The sequence below is a fragment of the Microtus oregoni genome, unplaced genomic scaffold (genome assembly GCF_018167655.1).
Source record: "Microtus oregoni isolate MIOR12 unplaced genomic scaffold, Mior012 000008F_ref0000371, whole genome shotgun sequence".
Lineage (NCBI taxonomy): Eukaryota > Metazoa > Chordata > Mammalia > Rodentia > Cricetidae > Microtus > Microtus oregoni.
The window spans coordinates 39,225,400-39,247,258 of NW_024543067.1; the positions used below are offsets into that span (position 1 = coordinate 39,225,400).

General features: G+C 40.1%; 1 protein-coding gene across 4 annotated transcripts in view; it reads left to right on the forward strand.

Moving 5' to 3' along the window:
* Window positions 1-21,859, forward strand: part of Bbs9 (Bardet-Biedl syndrome 9) — a 426,448-nt gene that overhangs the window by 171,323 nt on the left and 233,266 nt on the right. For all 4 annotated transcript variants that reach the window (XM_041657113.1, XM_041657112.1, XM_041657114.1 and 1 more), the window contains exon 10: window positions 15,325-15,503. In XM_041657113.1, coding sequence (XP_041513047.1) covers window positions 15,325-15,503 — 179 coding nt within the window. The remainder of the gene's footprint in view (window positions 1-15,324; window positions 15,504-21,859) is intronic.

The following is a 21,859-nucleotide window of genomic DNA, read 5'->3' on the forward strand; positions in this document are numbered from 1 at the left end:
TGAAAATAATTTATATTTAGGGTCACCACAACATGGGGAACTGTATTAAAGGCACGTTGTTAAGAAAGTTGAGAACCATTGTTCTGGACCCTGCTTCTCAGTAGCAGTGGCTTTTAGAGACACTGGAGTGTGAGGGTCATTAATTGTCATGGACTGTGTGCGGGGCTGCAGGGATACCAGCTTCGTGTTTTATAGGTGATACCCAGATGATCTAATCCATTCCTAGAATTGAGAACCACTAATCTAGACTAGCTTAAAATCAGCATTTTTGAACTAGATTATTCTAGCTGCTAGAAGGCACGCTAGTTCATTGGCAATGTTGTCTGTCCTGGTTCGATTTTTTTTTTTTTTTGTCTTTGTCAGACTGACATAGCCAGGGTCATGTGGGAGGATGGAACTTCAACTGGGAAAATGCCTGCTCAGAGTGGCATCTAGGCATGTATGCATGCTTTGGGAACGTGTGGGAACCAAACCTGGAATATAAGATCAGGGGAACAGCTTTTGACGTTTAAATAGAAAATTTTTGGATGAGTTAACTTGAACTATGCAATGATTCCTTTGAAGAGGAGAGAGAGGAGGAGCTCACCAGGTACCAAAGGTACCTAGAGAGTGACTGTTCCACAGAACTGGATGTGGGGCCCTGTGGTGGGGCTGTGGAGGTAGATGGTGGAGCCTGGAAGGTTTCTAGTGGGGCCTGGTAAGGTCAGCATTCAGCAAACCCTATCTTTGTTCAAAGGATTTTGATTTTCAAATGGGAATTGTCGCAGGCTTCCATTTCAGGGACTGATGTGAGCTGATGGGCATTTAAAGATGATTACATTTGTGAACTATGACCTAATCATGCTCTTGCCTTGATCAAGTGCTCCCAGCATGCAAGATCTGCCAGGGTCTGGCTGCACATTAGTGCTTTTATCTCTCACTGAATAGTCTCCTCACTTTGGTATCTTTCGAAAGCTGTTCTGATTTTTCTTCTAAAAAATGTCTATGTGCTAACATCTTGGTGACTTAAAAATAGTTTTCTACTGATATTCTTTTATTCAATAGAATGTAATAAATATTGTAAGCCATACATTTTCTCATGTGACATATTAAAATGCTTTAAATTTGAAAAGGATAACATAGTCCATAGACATTTGCATTTTTATTGAATTAACTCTCATGCAAAAAGAAGTTTCTTGCCAATGTCTTAACATCATCCTAATTACAGTGAGATTTGTGCTCATGTAAACTGCCTTCCAGTGCCTCTCTGACTGAGATGCTTTTCTTCTGTCCAGTTCGTTCACTCTCAATTGATGTCCAAACCCTCCGTGGAGCTTTTTTCAATTCTCAGGGTTGACCTTTTATGAGGCTTTTAAATGTTGTTTCATTTTGTTCATTCATTATGTTACATCACATATGGTATTTTTGAAATATATATTTTATTGTTTCTATTATGTTTGTGTGGGTATGTGTGCATGTGACTGTGGGTGCCGAGAGAGGCCAGAGGCATTGGACCCCTCTAGACTGAAGGAAGTTACCAGAGGTTGTCAATCACTTGATGTGAGTACTGCAAACTGAACTTAGTCCTCAATCAGCAGTATGTGCTCTTAACCACTGAGCCAAATAGATTACACACAGTCTAAGCAAGGCAAGCTGAGGCAGGGGAAATCTTGAGTTTGAGCTAGCCTGGGCTTGTTGTAGAAGGCTGATAGTTTGTTCCTGGCTGTTCACCCCAAAATAACCACACAGAAACTGTATTAATTAAATCACTACTTGGCCCATTAGCTCTAGCTTTTTATTGGCTAACTCTTACATCTTAATTTAACCCATTTCTATTGATTTGTGTATTGCCACGTGGTTGTGGCTTACCAGCAAGATTCCAGCTTGTTTTTTCCCCCCAGCAGTGGCTACATGGCATCTCCCTGACTCCACCTTCTTTCTCCCAGCATTCAGTTTACTTTTCCCCACCTAGCTCTACTCTGCCCTATCAGGCCAAGCAGTTTCTTTATTCATTAACCAATAGAAGCAACACATATACAGAAGGACTTCCTACATCATGGGCTGTTTATGAGATTGTTCAAAAAACAAAATAAAAACTATACAGAACAGAATAGGATATAATCTATCTTTCTAATACTACAGTTAAATATGTTGCTTTTAAAAGAAATTTAAAATTTATTAGTACTACTTTTGAAATGGGATCTTGTTATTTATAGCTTTCATTTATCCAGTTATTGTATAGCCCAGGGTAGCCTCAAACTCACTCCTTTTGCCTCATATACTTGCACAATACTGGTATTATATTGTATACCTCCACCCCTACCATGGTGTTAATTAAAAAATACTATTTTGAACTAATATCTTCTAACTACACAGTGGGTGCTTACTGGGCAAGTGAAGAGTAGGGGAATGATAATCTTTGTTTTCAGGCATGATGTAGAAACAGGGAGAATGTGCAAATGTGTGATTTCTCTTCACTTCCAGTGACCTTCCTATTGTGGGGTGTAGTCTACAGTACTTGCCAGATATTCAAAGATCTTGTATTATATCAGAAATAATAAAAACCCAGAGACAGATATAGGGGTTAAAGCTGAAGATCAGAGAAGCAGAACAGTAAGTCACTAGAGAGACCTTTTACTTCTACCAATGCTTAGACTGAAGGAGCGATCCTCAGACTGCCTAGACTGCACTGTGTCTCCACCAAAGCTCAGACTCCACACTCCAGTGAGTTCCTGTCTCTTATCTTTTACTGTTCCTTCTTCACCCAGCCATATAACTCCCTTCTCCACTTCCCTAATGCTGTGATTAAAGATGTGTGACTCCCAAACACTAGGACTAAAAGTGTGAGCCATTACCACCTGGATCACAGAGATCTGTCTGCCTGTCTCCCAAATCCTGGGACCGGGATTAAAGGCATGTGCCTCCACTCCCTGGCCTCTGGTGGTTTAGCTTTGCACTCTGATCTTTAGGCAAGCTTTATTTATTAAAATACAAATAAAATATCATTACATTGTATACCTTTCTTCTTCCTGTAACATTACTAGTTTTCCATCTTCATCCTGTTGGAGTGAAAAGCTGATGGCAGCGCATATACTCCGGGCATTGCATTCTTCTGCAGTAACTCCCACCCTGACTCCTGTGCATCACTTGTTTTTCTGTGTCCAACTTGACTGTTCTGTTTAGTGAGTCTATAAAAATCAGGTAGATTTTGGAACTTCAGGTCTCCTTACTTATTCTCAGAGCTAAGATTGTATCATATGATTCACATGTGACTCAGCTTGATTCTTGATTTACATGCATAATTTTTCTCCACAGCACGTGTCACAGTTGAATGCACAATATGTTTATCAATTAATTAATTGTTTTGCCTATTGCTTTTCTCCCCTTTTTAGAGTTTTTGTGCCTTTTCTTCCCTGATATTCTCAGTCTGGAACTGTGCCTGCCACAATTTTGTTACTCGATAGATACTCATTGAGTGACTTGTTCTGGCTCTTAGTCAGTCTGCTTGCTTTCTCTGAACATGCCACACTCTGGAGAGCTCTGTCTGGTGCCATACTCCCTCCTCCTCTAGTCCTGTGTCACCTCCTGAAGGATGGGTTCTCTCCCTCCCTGTCGGAGTTTGACGGTCTTCTCTTGTGTTTCCATAGACTCCCTTGATCACATGTCTGTACTGCCACTGCTCCCTCAGGGCTTCAATAGGAGCGCTCAGCCTCTAGAACGATATCTGGACGTAGGTGCTGGTTGATTTTTACAGTGGTGAAAGAAATCATAGTGAGTCAAACCTTCTAAACTCATTCTGTGTCCAAAGTAAAAAAAACATACCCTCCTTTAAGAGTGACATCATATTTTTTTCTAGTTAAAAATTTCTTGTTTAGTCTGCAAATATAAATTAGTCGGATTTAATAGCCTTATGTAGACTGTAGTAAGTCTAATAAAAGAACAGGTTTGTCTTGAGTCTTGATGCAAAGAAATGTCCTTACTACAAAGGAATTTTGTTCAGTTCCATTTATGACCCTGTAATTTCTGCAATTTTTTGACTACTTGTTTTTGCACAGTTCATGCTACTGTGATGTCGTTGGAAACTGGCCTTGGTTCCTCCAGTTAGCGTGTTCATTTCCTGGGCATTCTAATTACCACACCCTCCCTTAAATCACCCACATTCTTGATTATTAAGAGTAATGGTGGGTAGCAATAATAACTGAGTGTCATTTACCAAGCCTCAAATTGCACCTTAAAAATCATTAAAATTTTTCCTTCCTTGGAAGTCAGCCTGGAAGAGCAAGGAAAAACACCTTAGGAAACTTAGATTCTAGCCTTGCTTCCTCCCAGCACAACACTTCTGTATTCAGTGGGAGCGGTGTGCATCAGACTACAGTAATAGGAAGTTTTGTCTGAGACGTGGCTATGCAGAGAAGGACCAACAGAGCATAATTGTTTCTAAAAATTGAAAGCATAACTCCTTGACACACACATACTTCAAAAAATTATTCCAGTGGTTTTTCTTAATGTCAGACTTAATTTTGTAAAGCAGTGAGTGAGTGTGTTGGAAAAAGTTGGGATAGACCTGATGGCTCAGTGGTAAAGCTCTTGTCTTGTGGGCCTGATTTCCCTAGTTCAATCCCCAAAACCTATGTGAAGGAAAGAACTCACTCCATAAAGTTGTCCTCTGACCTCTTCATGTATATCATGGTTCTCACACGCCCAACCCCATACATACATTATACAAAACATAATAGTATTAGTACATCAATAAGCATGATCGTTCAAGTATCTCGGGGGTAAGATATAGAGTCCTTTGTGTATATGTCCAGGAATGATCTATTTGGATCATAAGATAGTTCAATTAGTACTTGATAAATCTCCAGGCTGCTTTTATAGGTGGCTCGACCAGGTTATACTCCCTCTGGGAGTGAGTCAAGGTTCCTGTTTCCCTTGACAGCATGTAATTATGAATGCAATTATATAATGTAATATGTCTGTGGGGTCTCTGTAAATGCTAGAGCTGGCAGAGGGATGATCCACCCGAGGCAAGAAGGAAATCTGGTTCAACACAACTTAGCTTCTGTTGGCTCAAACTTCTAGAGTCTGACTTGAACTTTATTTCGACATATTTAAGCACAGCATAACTTTGGAAAGAAGTTTCCTTGCAACAGTTATCACACAAAGCTTAAGACATGACTACATTGAAACTCCTTTGCAAAGTACATGTCTTTTGCAAAATACCTGTGACTTCTTCCATAAGAATGAGTTCTTATGGAATGCATGAGAAACATTGCTCAGGGTAAGAGTCTAGGAAGGGAGGGTCTGGAATAAGCATAATTGTAGACTGGTTTGCAAAGTACGCAGTACCTCTTTCATGACAATTGATTCTATTGGCTGAGAATCAATATCCAGGAGTCTGGGATAAGCATAGTAGTCTGTGGTGTTCAGATGAGGCCTGGCCCTACAGACAGCAGAAGATCACCAGGTTATTAATTACATCTAACCCCAGCCTTCTGAGTGGAAATCCAGTGTAAATTCCTTCCACTGATGAGAAAAGCCTGCCAGTTTAACTTTCCTGGTTTTTGCAGTGTTGTCTGGGAGCATGAGGACCCCAGGCTTTCTATGGTTGTCTTTTTTTTCTTTTTTTCTTTTTTTTTGGTTTTTCAAGACAGGGTTTCTCTGTAGCTTTGGTGCTTGTCCCGGAACTAGCTCTTGTAGACCAGGCTGGCCTCGAACTCCCAGAGATCCGCCTGCCTCTGCCTCCCGAGTGCTGGGATTAAAGGTGTGCGCCACCAGCGCCCGGCTTCTATGGTTGTCGTTTGTTTTTTATTGATGGCCTCTAACAGGGTTGAGGTAGTATGAATCTAGACTTACCCGGGAGGACAACATCTGAGGCATCATTTTAATTACATTCATTGATGTTGGGAGACTTGCCAACTACAGGTAGCACCATCCCCTGGATTTGGGATCCTCACCTGTGTAAGAGTGGAGAAACAACATTGAACCTTAGCCTGCTCATGTTAAGTCATTGCTCTGTGCTCTTGATGGTAGACATGACCACTCCCTTCAGTTTCCTGCTGCCTTACCCACAGTGATGGACTGTAACCTGGTATTACTAGCCAAGTAAACCTTTTCTCCCTCAAGATGGTTTGCTCAGGAGAATTATAGCAGCAAGAAAGGAAAGGAAAACAAGAACTTCCAAAGTTGTTTTAATTTTATTTTTCCTGATGACTAAAGATAATGACTGAAGATTTCCAGCACCAGGCATGGTTCCTGTATTGTTGAGCATGTCTACAGTTCAATTAGACAGCTATTGGTTAGTGCCAAGGTTTCCATGCTACTCTGCAACACTACTGCACCCTCAGGACGTGGCCATGCTGGGTGTTTCGTGGTTCATAGGCAGCAGATCTGGGTAGGATGTTTGGTTATTTTCCTCCCTTGGAAATTCCTCCCTATCCTGAGATTACCCTACACCTTGATTTTTTTTTTTTTGGCTGAGTTGTCTCAGTCTCTCATTATAAACGTCTGTTTGTTATAATACCACTTTGTAAATTAAGTGTGGGTAGAGTCATACTTCTTGGGACCTTGAAGAGTCTTGTAAAGGAGTTGGTTTTTATTCTGTGTGCCAGTGGAGGACTATAGATTGGTGTAAGCATTCTGCCTTCCATGCTGGGAAGGTACAGTAGGCACTAAGGTAGTGTTAATACCAAAGATGCGAGGAGAAAGCCACCCATCCAAATCATCATGACCAAATTAGTTAAAGCAAACAATTAATTAAAGCAAGCTTTTTGACTCTTGTACATGGGCTGCCTCTCCCGAAGGTGGAGTTCAAGAGGTCAAGATTGGATGTGAGGAAGACAAAGCTTTTATAGTTCAGGGGCAGCAGTTTTCCAAATGGGGGATTTGGTGGGCAAAATAGGTGGGGCTATAGGAGCAGAACTGAAGCAGAACAAGTTAGACCCTCCTGAAACAAAACATGGATGCCGGGTGGGCATAGCAAGGCAGTCTTAGCAACAGGCAGTCACAACAAGGTACTCATAGGGAGTCCTATAACCTTCGGAAACAAAGGTAGGTTGCAAAGGGTTAGAAACAACTTTCGAAATGAAGGCATGATCTCCATTCCTGGAACAGGCAGTAGGGAACCATTTGTAGTCAAGGTTACAGGTAGAACATAGCCCAATCTTTGAAAAACAGAGGTTTAATCATAAACAGGAACCAACCTAGTTTGTCTTTACTATAAGATGACTTTTAAGCCTAAGAGGGAGGCAGGCTGGTTCTTCAGTAACAGCAGAGCGAGTGGATAATAGCTGTTACTTAGGGAAGAAATATGTGTGCTTATTCCAGGTGTGTATTAGTGGATTTGGTGAGAAGTTAGAACTTAGACATATCAAAAGAACTGTCCGCAGTATTTGCTGGTGGGACGTGCTATGGTTTGTATTCAGAAGGTTTATGTGCTTGTGTCTAGACTTTGTTATAGGTCTTCCTCAGGTTCACAAGCTATGTCAAGTACTGAGATTGAGTTGTTTCCCTGGGGCTAGTGTCCAGGCTTGCCTCTGTCCTTCTTCCGGGGTTTGGCTAATCTGTTTATAAACAGAGTCTGTGTGTAATCTGAGGTCTGTCTTTTGTACTGTTTGTGAGCCTTGGTTAACTCCTTCACACAAGGCCACAGGATCTACTGAGCCATCGTATCTGCCAGATGGGGCTCCATTTGCCATTTAAAATACAAACATGGTATTTTAAATGTTCTTCTACCTTGGCCAATTTTTTTTTTTATAGGGCAAGGATCGGATCTTGTTGTTCTTGCCTCTGTTGTATAGTGGATGTTTAATATGTGTGTTTGAAATGAATGGTAATAGACTCAATACTACTCATATGCCCAGGCCTGTCCTCTGGCTGTGATGAGGACTTCCTTACAGTATGTGCTGATTTCCCGGGGTGCTGCAAAAATCCGGGTTTAAAGGTTTTATTTTTGCCATGTCTTACTTTATATAGCAATAAAACCCAGCTGCTGGCAAACAGATAGTGTGTTTTACATAAAGCGGTTCTGGAGAAGAGCCAGAACCCATGTGCATTCTTTTTGTTTCTAAAAATGATTAATCATTTATGTGTTGTAGCACGTGAAGGAAGCTGTTTGCCCTGTTGTGAACGGAGCGCCCGGTCTCTGGTGCTGTCCTTCTGTACAGTACCTTTGTAAGCCCGAGAGAAGGAGAGAAAGTCTTTGAAGAGTTCACTCGCTAAGTAGCTGATTCCGGTTCAGTTTCTGACAGGAGGAAAGAGAGCTTATTTTTACTTGAAAAGTAATAAAAATTTTCCTCAAAATTTGTTTATAACTATAAACACCAGAATAAATTATGACTACCGGTAGATACGGTTGTCATCCTTTAGCAGTTAGTGTTTTATTCACAGCTTATATCCAGCATTTATGTTTTGCGCTCGGTAATCTCTTCTCACCACTCTTCTGGGCCTGTCTGCAGTGCTCAGGCTAGAATACAGGGTCTGCAGATGTTAGGAACCCGCTCTCCCTTGTTCTCCACAGCTGGAAGACACAGCTGGGTAGCTCTTCAGCGTGGATTGTCCATGTTTGAAAGCCCATTTCACCCTTATCCTCTGGGTCGATTTTGAATTTTCTTACTAACTATAGAAGCAGATTACTGTGTATTGCAGTGGAATTTCTCAGGCTTAGATATATATTTCTAAGATGTTCTCTGAAAAGATTTTAACAAAATTTAAAAGTCAAAAGTAGTGAAAACTCAGCTTTATTCTCAGCGGAAGATCCGTGTGTTATATAGGGTCTCTGACAGCAGGAGTCCTTATTGAACACAACCTCACACAAGTGTTTACAGACAAGCCAAAATATACATATCTTTGATTTTGAATTTTTCTCATCTGCGTACTGACTGTATCCTTAAAATAAACTTAAAACCTATTTTTTTGCTATGAGTGTGTGCGTGTGTGCTTGCATATCTGCAATGGCATTTACTTGGAGGTCTGTCTGAGGACAGCTTGCAGGAGTTTCTCTGTGTCCACGTTGCTGAGATAGGCTGTCTCTTGTTACTGTTGTTATGCCGGTGCTCCTCCTGGCTGGTTCTTTCACTCCCTCCGACTACGGGGTGGTGGATGCGCAGCAGCACCTTAGGCTGCTGTCTGGGTTCCTGGGCTGGAACCCAGGTGGTCAGGCATACATAGCAAGTGCTTCAGCTCCCTGAGCCCTCTCCCAACCCTGACTTTTAAGTCTGTGCTGTCTTCATTTCCTTGATTTTTTTTTTTCCTGTTGGGATATAATCTTACTGTTTTATAAGAGTTCTTTTTATGTATTAAGTTCTATATAAATTTTTTTGTTAGTTTTTTGAGACAGAGTTTTTCTGTATAAGAGCCCTAGCTGTCCTGGAACTCACTCTGTAGACCAGGCTGGCCTTGGACTCACAGAGATCCACTTGCCTCTGTCTCACAAATGCTGGGATTAAAGGTGTGCCTATGTCTACCTATAAAATTGTTTTAATAGTTCAAAAGTAATTTAGTAATTGAACAGCATGGAAGTTTCAACCTGAAAATTAGTATTTTTAGCTCGGCTGCAATTGTTTTTCCAAATTGACAGTCTGTATGTATCTGTGTTTGTTCTTTTGAGACTGGGTCTCACCGTGTAGCTTGCTTGGTTTGACTCCTGCTTGATAGACAGATCTGGGCTTCCACAGCAATCTCACGTCTCTGCGTCTACTGTGCCGGCAGTGGTGGGAGTCTAAGCGTGCCCATCACACGCAGCTGTTAAACATGCAGCAACTCTAAATTTTTATGTGATTTCATTTAGAGATTCTTTAGTTTCTAGCCTACTGTTTCTTTCCAGCAAATGCTCCTCCCATCTCAAAGGAAGATAAATATTTTTATAGTCTCGTATTTGAAAATTTGATGTTAAAATCCATCTGGAGTTTGAGTTTAATGTGCTTTGAGGGCAGGGATTGTCTATGAAACGAGGGACTCATTTTCAGATTCTTGAACTCAATTCTTGTTTGGTTTCATGTTCTATGGCTAAAATCACAGAGTGATTGATTATCCCGGGGATGTCACATCTCTGACCTTGACCCTTGATGAAGTCCACTAACATGCTGATTTGCATCAAGAACTTATTTTGTCAGTGTTAATGCTGCTTTTCAGTTGGAAGTAATTGAACATACAGTGCTGCATTTACCTCCTGGCCCTTTCAGCCTGCAAGTCTATCATTCAGAGGTCCCGTTCTTGTCACCTATGTGGACCGCATTGTTATGTCAAATACCCATTAAGTAGAAATAGAAAAAACACATTGTTTGATAATTTTATAGTTAATTGAAATAAAATTGCCAAATGATTATATTTAATTAGTAATTGTGTATGCCTGGGTCAAAGTCTTTGCCTATTGTAGGTATTTTATGCAGAAATTTCATTGATGAACACTAGAGTTTTAAAACTTGTCTTAGCATCTTTTTGAAATAAAGTAATGATAAATGAATTTATCTACAGCTTAAATTTCTCTTATTTGACCTAAATTATATCCAGTGTTTCTGATGGGATTCAATAAAAGGTAAATCACCCCAGTAGCTACTGGACTTTCTTTAGATATCAAAATATTCTGCTGGTATTTAGGTCAGGTCTTTTTGTGAGACAAGACATAGCTCTTTTCTCTTCTGTTTTGATATCAATCATAAATAAAGAATGCATTTTGAGAAGCTAAAGGAATACATATGTCCTTCATTTTCTAACTCAGAAACTCAATGGTTTTCTGAATAATTCTCTTACACCTAAGTTGGCAACTGCCTTTATTTAAACATTGGAACAAACTGGTTTATTTTTCTATAAATCAACACTTTTTTTTTGAAATTTGCTGAATTTCAGAACGTATTTAATTACCAGTATTGGAATGTGAGAGAAACTTTAAACTATCTAATGTAACGTGTAATACACTTGAATAAGGAGGAATGCCTTTCTCATGCCTTGCCAGCTCTCCTGCTTTTTGGGCCCTTCGGAGGTTAGGAGTGAGCTGGGAGTGGCTATTTGATTTCAGAGAAGGATGGTTTCTGCCTTGTCTTGGGGTGCCAAACAATGACCGGCCTTTTAGCATCAGGAAAGTTTTAAGGACTCGGGCTTCTGGACCTTCAGGGGCTTGAGTAAAGGAGAACAGAAGTCACAACTTGGAATAGAATAAGGCTTCTACCTCTGGACATGCTTTGAGGCTGTAAGTTAGGATTTTGTCAACTTTTTAGATGGCTTCCGTGGCCTGCCAGGAAAGACAAGCCCCATAGGCACCGTGGGTTTCCATAGTTCCCTTTAGAAGAAAGTGAATGCATTTGGTGAGGCGGATGAAAGGAGCGATTCCTGCAAATGGATTTTGAGGAGTACCATCTCTCACCATCTTCTTTAGAGATGAGCAACTTTGGGAGGACTTCTTGGGGCTGACTGGGCTCTAGAGCAGCAGTCAGTGTTAGAACCCAGGCTCTCCTGTTCTCAGTTAGCTCCGCTGTCAGTTAACACCAGGGTAGCTCTTACTTCTGTGAAGCCATGTCACAGGGTCTGTGGCACTCACTGTAACGGGCCCCAGAGAAGGTACAGTGTGTACAGGGTGTAGGGATGTTGTAAATTATGTTGATGGTTTTTGTCTTTTTGAGACAGTCTCACTGTGTAGCCCAAGTTGGTCTGGAACTCAAATTTCTCTCACCACAACCTCTTGAGTGCTAGAATCATAGGTACTCACCATCACATCTAGCTGGACTGTTGTGTTTCTGGTCAGTAGTGAGTGGTTGCTGGAGTCATTTTTTGGGAAAGACTTTTGTTCTCAACCCAGTTGAGCTTTTATGTTAGCTGCATGACTGTTTGCAATGATACAGCTCTGAAGAGATTTAAAGTTATTTCTTCTGAGTTTAGTAGGTCTTTCTCTCTCTCTCTCTCTCTCTCTCTCTCTCTCTCTCCTTCTAATTAATAACTCTCTCTAAGAACTCTTCATTAAGACCAGGTACAACCAATTGATAAATCTACAAGGCCACCCGTACGTGTAAGGCTTGGGAGTGATTATGGAATTGGGCGTGGAATATTTTAAGAGCCAGAGGACTAGGATTCCTGCTACTAGATAGTGTTTTGTAGCATAAACAGGGAGAATGTACCCATGAAACCCCAACATATAATTGCCTACCCAAGACCTATATAATGGAAACAGCAGTTGATACACCAGTGTGGATGGGGGAAGTATCACAGGGTCATACCCTGGATGAAGAGCAACAGGATACCAATGGTTACTAAGAGCTAAGAGTGGGAGAATCAATCTCTTAAAGAGACAAGCTCTCTGATAAGCTATCCAACCCCAAGAGGTCAGTCCTGAGCACATGTGTTACTCACATGTACAGATAAGTAACACTAAAAGAACTCAAGAGGGTGTGTGTGTGTGTGTGTGTGTATGTGTGTTTATAACAATAATAATTGAAGAGGTCATGAACTTGAGAGGAAGTGTGGGGTTCACGGGAACTATTGCAGTGGGTGATGGAGGGGTAGAAATGATGTAAATATAGGACTGATGTATGAAATTCTAAAGAAAATAAAAAATTAAATCAAGAAAAAACAGTGGCAAGTAGTCCCATAACAACATGGTGTACTGGAGAGATGGCTCAGTGGTTAAGAAGACTGGTTGTTCTTCCAGAAGACCTGGGTTTGATTCCCAGTACCCATGTGGTGGCTCAGAACCATCTAAGTTCAGGTCCAGGGGATCCAGCTCCCTCTTCTGTTCTCCAAAGGCAACAGGTATGTTCATGATGCATAGACATATTTGCAGCAAAACACTCATACACATATAACAACAACAACAACATAATACTCAAAATAGCTTAGTACTGGCAAAACCGAGACATATAGGTCAGCAGAATGGAACAGAGATCCTGATATAAACCCACACAGCTATAGCCACTTGGATTTTGACAGAGATGCTAAGAATACCCATTGGAGAAAAGCATGCTTCTTCAAATGTGTCATTGGAAAAATGGGATATCCGTGTGTAGAATGAAAATAGATCCCCATTCTCACCCTGTGTAAAGGTCAACTCCTGGTGAATTAAAGATGTTAACAGAAGACTAGAAACTCTCTAACTATGGGGAAAAAGTAGGAAAAACAGTTCAAGATAGAGGAATGGGCAAGGACTTTCTTGGTAAGACTCAAGTCACTCAGGAATAAGTCCAAAAAGTGACAACTGGGGTCTCATGAAATTCAAAAGTTTCTGTATGACAAAGAAAACAACTGAGTGAAGAGATAGATGACATGATAGGAGGAAATCTTCACTAGCTATACATGGACAGAGGAAAATGTCTAAAACATACAAAGAACTGAAACAAAGCAAAACTGAATAATCTCATCAATAAAGAGGCCAATAAAATGAACAGATGGTTCTCAAAATATGAAATACAAATGTTCAATACGTATTTCCACTTCATTACTTCAGAATGCAAATCAACATTACTTCATTGCTTTACAACACAAATCAAAATTACTTAGATTCCACCCTACCCTAGTCAGAATGGTAGAAACATAACAAATGCTGGCAAACGTGTAGACAACAAGGAAACTTATGTGCTGCTGGTAGGAAGGTAAACTAGTCTACTACTACGGATATTGGTTTGGTGACTTCTCAATAAACTAAAGACAGATTTACCACATGACTTGACTTACCCGAAGGATCCCAAGCCAGTGTGCTGCAGAGACATTGGCACCAGTGTTTATTGCCACACTGTTCACAACAGCTAACTTCTGGAGCCACATGCATGTTCAGCAGCAGAAGACTGTAAAGGCAGACATGGTAATTCATGTACAACAGAGCTTTTCCAGCTGAGAAGAAGGAAGTCATGTCACCTGCAGGAACACTGTTGCAAGAGCAAGGCAAACCATAGTAAGCGAATTGTCTTAACAGACAAATGTATGTTTTCTTCTCATTTACCATTCCTAGATTATATATATATATACATAAAATCTGGTATGTATATGTGATATGAAAACAGGAGTAAAATTATTTAGGGGAACAAATGGGGATGAACAGGAGAAGGGGCAGGAAGCAAACAGATGGCTGAGGATATCAGGGGAAATATGCCCCACATACAGCAATATATGTATGAACATTTAAAACAACAAAAAAGGCAAAATATTTTGTTAGATCATAGACCAGTGTATAACATATAGCAAAACCTAAAAGAATTCATGTATAAACACCAAATGATTTAGGACAATGTTGAATTTTTTTCTATGAATACCAAGGAACAAGCAAATTCAGTATTTCTTTTGACTGCTTTTTATAGTGTATTAAGAGAAATATGTAATTTTAATTTCTAAACATTGCATAGTAAAATCAGCCAGAATGTATATATTACAGGTAAGTTTTAGAGAGAACCAGAGATAACAGAGCCTGAGAAGAAGTGAAAACTGTCTTCTTCTGTTCTTTGCTGTTATTACAGATTTCCAAAGACTGAGTGCTTTAGTCAGGAAGGAAAAGGATTTGACTTGTGCTTGTGGAGATTTCAGGAGTCTGAGACTTGGGGTGAAGTTTCAGGATATGGAAGGCAAGAAAGGGAAGGAGGAAGAGAGGGAGGGAGGGAGGAAGAGAGATTGACAGGGGAGCTCCTTTTCCTAAGATCTTTCATAATCAGTTTTAATCTGTGAGGATAAACACTCATGTCCTAATGACTTGTTTGAGGGTCATGTTCAAGTGGAAACAGACAGCGAGGAAAAGGAATTATAGGAATCAGAATAATGGTGGAGAAAGAGCTAGTGCACAGGGCAGTGGCCTTTTCTGTCTAGGAATGGGAAGAGAAGAAAGGAACAAATCAGAGAACTCCTTGGGTAGGAGTGTGTGTTAAGGAAGCTTTGAGGGGCCCGTGTGAAAAGAATTAGTTCTAAGAATCCAGAGGAGGAAGAAGGGAGAAGAGAACATATCTATCTTCAAGACTTCTTATCAGTTCTCCAGTGACTTCGCTGTGGCTGTCCCAGCCTTGGGGTCACTTCACGGCTGTTCTGGCATCTTGGGGTCATGCCTTATTCCTTCTCTCTAGCTAGTCTCATGTCTTGCTCCATGCTTCCAAGTGGATATCGACGAGTGGCACCTGTATTGCGGATCAACATCCAATATCGGACTACCGTATAATTAGACTTCTTTGATAGTAGTATAGTACATTTTAATGTTTATCCCACTTCTGTAATGCATCTTAACACTGGGCATCCATCTGTAAATATAGATGCTGCTTGAAACATTAAAATTGAGCCTTTAAATAAACCTATCCTTATACTTATTTATTATTGGTATGTAACGCTCAATGTCTTCTGTTAAGGTGGATAATCTAACCATGTCTTGTGTTCTCTTGCACCTTACAGTGACTTGAAGGGAGTGATAGTGACTCTCAGTGATGACGGTCACCTACAGTGTTCATATCTGGGGACAGACCCTTCTCTGTTCCAAGCTCCAAAAGTTGAATCAAGAGAGCTCAACTACGATGAACTTGATGTGGAACTGAAAGAGCTTCAGAGAATCATCAAAGATGTAAAGTCACAAGGTATCCCATTTTTATTGTATAATTTTAATGTTAATTACAAAACTCACCTTATGGTGTATATGGTATTGTTTTATAAATGTTAATTAAATTTCTCTCCCAGGCCTAGTTCAAGAGACTTTGAACAAAGCCTTGCTCTTTAGCACACGAGGTCCTTGTGTGGACTTTGTGGAGGTGGCTTCTGAGCACTAGTCTTGAAGCTAATATTTTGTTAACTTGTTCCAGGGACAGCTCTATCTAGACTGGAAGTATTTTGCTTTCGTAGCAAAGGCGAGGTAGTTCTTAGTGGTTTTAGGCTGTGAAATGAACGCTGAAGCTTATAGTCAATTATTAACTTACAGTATCCTTGGTTTCACTTGCTTCTTTGAAAAGAAATCCAAGTAGTACATGAATTGCCACTTTGTTACTCAAAATGTAGTAATTTGCAGCTTAGATGGTGTAATTTATGCTTGGAGTTAATTAGCCATCCAAATGGAGTGTAGCTTGGGATACTCTGATTTCTAATGACGCAGGGACTGGTGATATTTCCAGTTCCCAAGTTTTGAGTAACTCAATGTTATTTTACGTCGGGACTCACAAGGGTGTAATTTTATTGTAAATTAAAAGGAGAAACAAAACACCAACCCTGCAGCTCGTGTTGGACATGTGAAAATCATTACTTTAAGTTCTCCTTTCAGGGTCAGGTAAAAGTGTTTTCTTAATGAGAAAAAATATGGACCATTTTCACATAAAAGAAACGTTAAAACAAGTAGGAATAATAAAAGAAACGGAGCATCAAAAGCCAAGCAAAGCAACGGAGCCAATCTTAATCCTGGTCCGTTTGCTTCACTAGGTTTATGTATTTTTTGATCTCTATTGCCAGGATTATATTCCTCTGGTTTTTAGGAATTGAGATGATATATTAAAATAGGAATATTAAAAGTAAAGATGTTATACTTTGGCTTCACACGTTCTTATAGAACGTTTTCAGAGTAAACCATTGAAATGGAGATCTTTAAAGGGACTTGTCAGCACTGCCTCTTCAGGTGGGACGTGATGAGAATGGATGCATCAGGCTGCAGTGTGCAGATTTAAGTTCTCAGTCTTGATGCTAGTGTTATGGAGGATGAATGGAATTACAGTTTTTGTCATTTTAGGGTATAATTGGGAAAGATTATTATATATATATAACATTTATATATATGAAACATGAAGTTTCTCAAGTTCATTAAATAATGTGGGTTTTCTCAAAATTTTTGTCTTGTGATTTTTGCCATTCCACAAGCAATGGCTAATGGTAGTTTAATTAACATGAATTATATAAATTGTTCAAGAAATCCTTTATAGCCAATCATTATCTCCTGGTAGTCATAGTGATGTCCTTAAATGAAAAGGCTTTGATACTTTGTTTGCCATTTCCTTGGTCTTTTTGTAGATCTTGAAGCACTTCTATTAAATATAGCATTTTATTTTTTGATAATTTCACACATGAGTCCTGCATTTATATCAGTTTCTACTATTTTTCACCGTCCGACTATTCCCTCCTCTCCCACTCTTCAAGTCCATGACCTTTTCTCCTTTCAATATTATTGTTACTACACACAGACACACAGACACACAGGCACACACACACAGGCGCACACACGTGTGCATCAATGCAGCCTGCCAAGCCCATTTAGCATCGCTCATATGCGTTTGTGCGTAGGCTGACTTGTTGGGATTGGGTCACCCATCACAGGTCATGTCCCTGGAGAGGACCGATTCTCTCAGCAGCCTTTGATTGACTGGAGCTCTTTATCTAGGGCAGGCCTCGTGAGATTTTCCTAGCTATGTTGGTATCTTTGTGCAATCCTGTTTAGGAAACTGTTGTTTAGACTTTGTGGATGCAGCTTCCCTGTGGTATGCCAAAGACACTGTCCAGCAGCAGACATCTCAGTCCTCTGCTTCCTACAGTTGACACTTCTCTCCCACAGTTCCCCCCTTAGCTTTAGGGGTCGAGTTGCAGACATAGCAGTTGGCATTGGGCTCACAGTAGTTGTTCTCTGCATTTTTCCCAGTTGTAGATTTCTGTGATGGTCTCCGCTACAAAAAAGAAGCTTCTTTGATGAGTGAAAGTTACACTTATTTGTGATTTAGGACCCAACTAGAAATAATACTATCTTAGCAAGGTGGCAGTCATAGGCTCTCCCTTTGGCTCTATGACCTCACCAGCCATAGGGAGCTGCCCGGATTTACAGCTCCAGGCATAACTGCCTCCTATTGAGCACATCTTCAGTCCAAGTATTGGGCTCTTGGATCTAGGTGCCACACTGCACTCCTGGGGCCATCTTGCTGCACTGACCCTTGTGGTTTGTAAGCCTTACAGCTAGAAGGACTGTTGATTATTGCTTATCTTGACAACTTGTGTAGCACCTTAAGACAATAAGAGTTAGTCCTCCTGGAGGAGGCTTCCAGATAGTTCCAGCTCCATTCTTCCTCATCTTGTGTCTGGCGTATGTGATGTCTTCATCACTAAGAAATAGTGTCTTACTTTCAAGTTCTGGAAGGCAGTCCAGGGCCATGGTTGTAACCTTTTTCTGTCTTCATACTTTCAAACTCCACAGCTCAGGAGAGATTTCCCATGTCTGGCATGGCTTTTTGCTAGACCGTCTGCAGTTCCTGCGGCCAGCATCGTCAGCACAGTGCTGACTTCATCCAAACTGTATATACATGTATGCACACATTTACATTCGTTACATATTTATTTTCATATCAGGATAAAGCAGTAGCTTTTTCAAATATCCTTAGTATATCTACCACCTCCATAGTGCCCACCTTTCTAACCCGCTAGTTTAATCATCACTTCCGTTTCCCCACTTCCCCCTGACAGCACCTGCCTCTTCTATCCCCTCTCTCTAGAGCCGGCCACTGTCTGCCATGATGGTTACCGCGGCTACTCTAGATTATATTACTGAAGCTAGGAATGCACCCACAGACTTTGATGAAAGTTAATTTTTTACATAACCTCAGTATTCTGTTAATATTTGAACTTCTCTGTACTTTTGTGCTACTGTTGTTTGGTTTTATTTCTAAAAAAGAAACAAAGAGAAAGGTTTTAAGAAATAGAAGATTTTGCTTTATTTATTTATTTGCTTTATTTTATTTCCAGACATAAAGAATATTTAGTATTCTGTTCCTTTGTGAAAGTTTGATATCCCTGTTCATCTAAATACTTTTAATGATAGGAAATGACATTATTTCATTATAGATCATGAAAAGTCAGGATGCTGAAGTTCTGGATGACCTCATTATTCATTTTAATGATACTTTTGTACAATGGCATTTTAAAAAATAAATTTGTTAAATAAATATTTAAAAATGAAAATGTTGTTTCATACAATATGTTTTGATTCCAGTTTTCCCTCCCCCATCTCCTCCCACATCCTCTCCTTATCTCTACCCACCCAACTCCATGCCTTCTTTCCCTCTCTCATTACAAAAACAAATAGGCAAATAAAAAAGCCAGCAAACCATAATGAAAAACAAAAACAAAGCAAAGAAAAACAATATGAGAATCACACACACACACACACTCTGAAACCCATACAAACATAGAATTGAAAACCATAATATGTAAAAAAAATACCAGTAAAAGATGCCCAAATAAAGAAATATGAGACAAAATTTCTACAAAAATACTATTGAGTTTATTTTGTATTGGCTGTCTTCAGCTAGGTGTGGGGTTTACCCTTAAGTTTAGGTACCCAGTGAGACTCCATTGGAGAAAACTGTTTCCTTTCCAAGTGGTTGTCAATTGAACATAGCTTCTTGGTTAGGGCTGGGAGCTTGTGTCTACTTCCCCCTCTTGGTGTTGGGACTTCATCTGGCTTGGACTCGTGTGGACCCACTTCATGCTACCACAGCACCCTGTGCATGCTGCCACTGTCTCTGTGAAGTCATGTGTGTGTCAGTTATGTTGTGTCTGGAAGACACTGTTTCCTTGGCATCTTCTGTCTTCTCTGGCTCTAGGACCACTCCGCCTCCTCTTCCGCATAGCTCTCTGAGCCCTGACAGTAGGGGTTTGATGAAGGCATCCTTTAACTTAAAAAAATGTGCATTGTTTTACAGGCTATATTCCATACTTAAAGCTTCTTCTAAGAAGGGATTGTGGTAAAACGTAAAGCTAATGTAAAGGAGATATTTTGTTGCACACATGGTGTATATGTCTATTGTAATAAAATTTTTGAAGCTGATTTTATGTGTGTAACTTATATCAGGAATATATGTTACAAGCATGAAATTATAGCAATATTTTCTATGCATGTGGTGAAACTTTTGAAATTCAGAGTGCTAGTGTGAATTCTGCCAAGTGTTTCCATGAAGAAGAGTCACCAATGTCTTTCAGTGAAACTTTCAAGAGACGGAGTTTCCGTATGACGTAAGCACCTGATCACACACTCTTTACCGAGTGTACCCGTGAAGCCCTGGGTGTGGCATGTAAGAGAGGTACCAACATTGAGCTTTCAGGCAAGTACAGAGTGCAAACAGACATGGGCAAGACAAATATGTCTGTATCCCATTTCTAATATGTGTGGGCCAGCTTACTTGATGCTGTCTCCAGGGGCTAGGAACAGCTGAACTTGGTTTGTTCATTCCCGGTTGTGTGTGGGTACATGGAACAGAGGGCCGGAATACAGCAGCTCAGAAAGCAGAGAGAGGTCTGTTTGTTTCTCCTGGAAAAGAAGCCAGGTATTTGGCAGTACAAGGTTGGCGCCACACTTCTTCAGGAATTTTGATCCTTCTATTCCAGATCATGTCTTGGTTCAGGAATGCTTCTGGAACCTCTGCCTCACATCTGCAGCCAAGTCAGCCCCCAAAGGAGCTTTCCTGGAAGCCACACCCTGAGCAGCTTTTATCTCAATGGCTCTTCCAATCTGTAAAACAGGCTGGCCAGTTTAGTGGGGTTTGCTGATGGCTGTTCTGGACAAAATTGAGCTTCTTTAGTGAAGAAGCAAAGATTGGTTCTTAAATGGCCAACAGATTGCCTTTTAGATTCTTAATAGGTCTAGAATGTCCCTTTCCAGACTTTGCTGTAGTGACAGAGCCACCTCATGGTGTTTAGGACATCCTGCTGTGAGACACCCAAGTTGATGGTGTCTCCCTTGTGCCCCTCTGTTTTCAATTCTCCATCCTCAGTGCGTTGATCTTCCCTTTTTAGAGTTTCTGGGAGCCATAGATGCTCTAGGCATTGTGTGCAGATAGAATTTCCAGACAAGAAGGCCGCTCTTCAGAATCCCTCTTTTAGGGAGAAACAGCTTTCATAAAATCATATGTCTCCCCTGCCCAGCCCCAATACCATTGGTGATGATTTTTAGAGCTGTGTTCACACCCAAAACAACTACCATGATTAAATTTAACCCGGGAGCCAACTTCTGTATGAAGTTGAACACTTCCACAAAAATAGTGCTTGGCCACAAAGAGAAATGAGGGAAGAGCAGATGTTAGCTTCCCAGTCAATTATCTGATATGCATGAACTTGTATGTACATATATCTAATACTTAAAATACATTATTTAAGCACATATATGTGTGAATATACCTAAATATGTATGTATTTTATTCATATGCATAAATATTATTTGTTTCTTATTTAGAATAACTTGCTTTTTGTAATATTTGTTTGTGCAACATAAACATTGAAAATTAGGGCAATAGTATGAATTGTCAGTCTACTTTCTGTTATTACAAAAGGCTTTCAGCTAAGTATTTATGAAGGAAAGTTTTATTTAGTTAATAGTTGTAAGAGATTCAAGAGCATGAATCCAAGGCAGGCTTACATTTAGTAATACTTCAGATAAATTGGCATTTTGTAGGGTCAGAAGTATATGTGAGGGAAAATGTACACATAAACCAGGGACACAGGAAGAAGGGGGAGGCTAGGTCTGCCCTGTTCATAACAAGCCTCTGTGAGAACTAACTGGGGTCACAGAAATGATGCATCTGTTTCTTCTGAGGACAGTGCCTTCAGTAACTGAAGGACCTCCTACCTTTAAAGATCCTGCCATTTCTTAACACTGTAGAACCTGAGACCAAGTTTCAAAGAGATGGACTTTGAGGGACACAGTCAAACCCTAGCTATACCATATGTATGTGTCTGTGGTATGTGCATGTGGTATATGTATGTGTTTGTGGCATATGTATGTATATTGGTATATGTATATATGTGTGGGTATCTGTATGTGTATATGGTATATGCATGTGTTTGTGGTATATGTATGTATATTGGTATATGTATATATGTGTATATGGTATATGTATGTGTCTATGGTATATGCATGTGTTTGTGGTATATGTATGTATATTGGTATATGTATATATGTGTGTAGGTATCTGTATGTGTA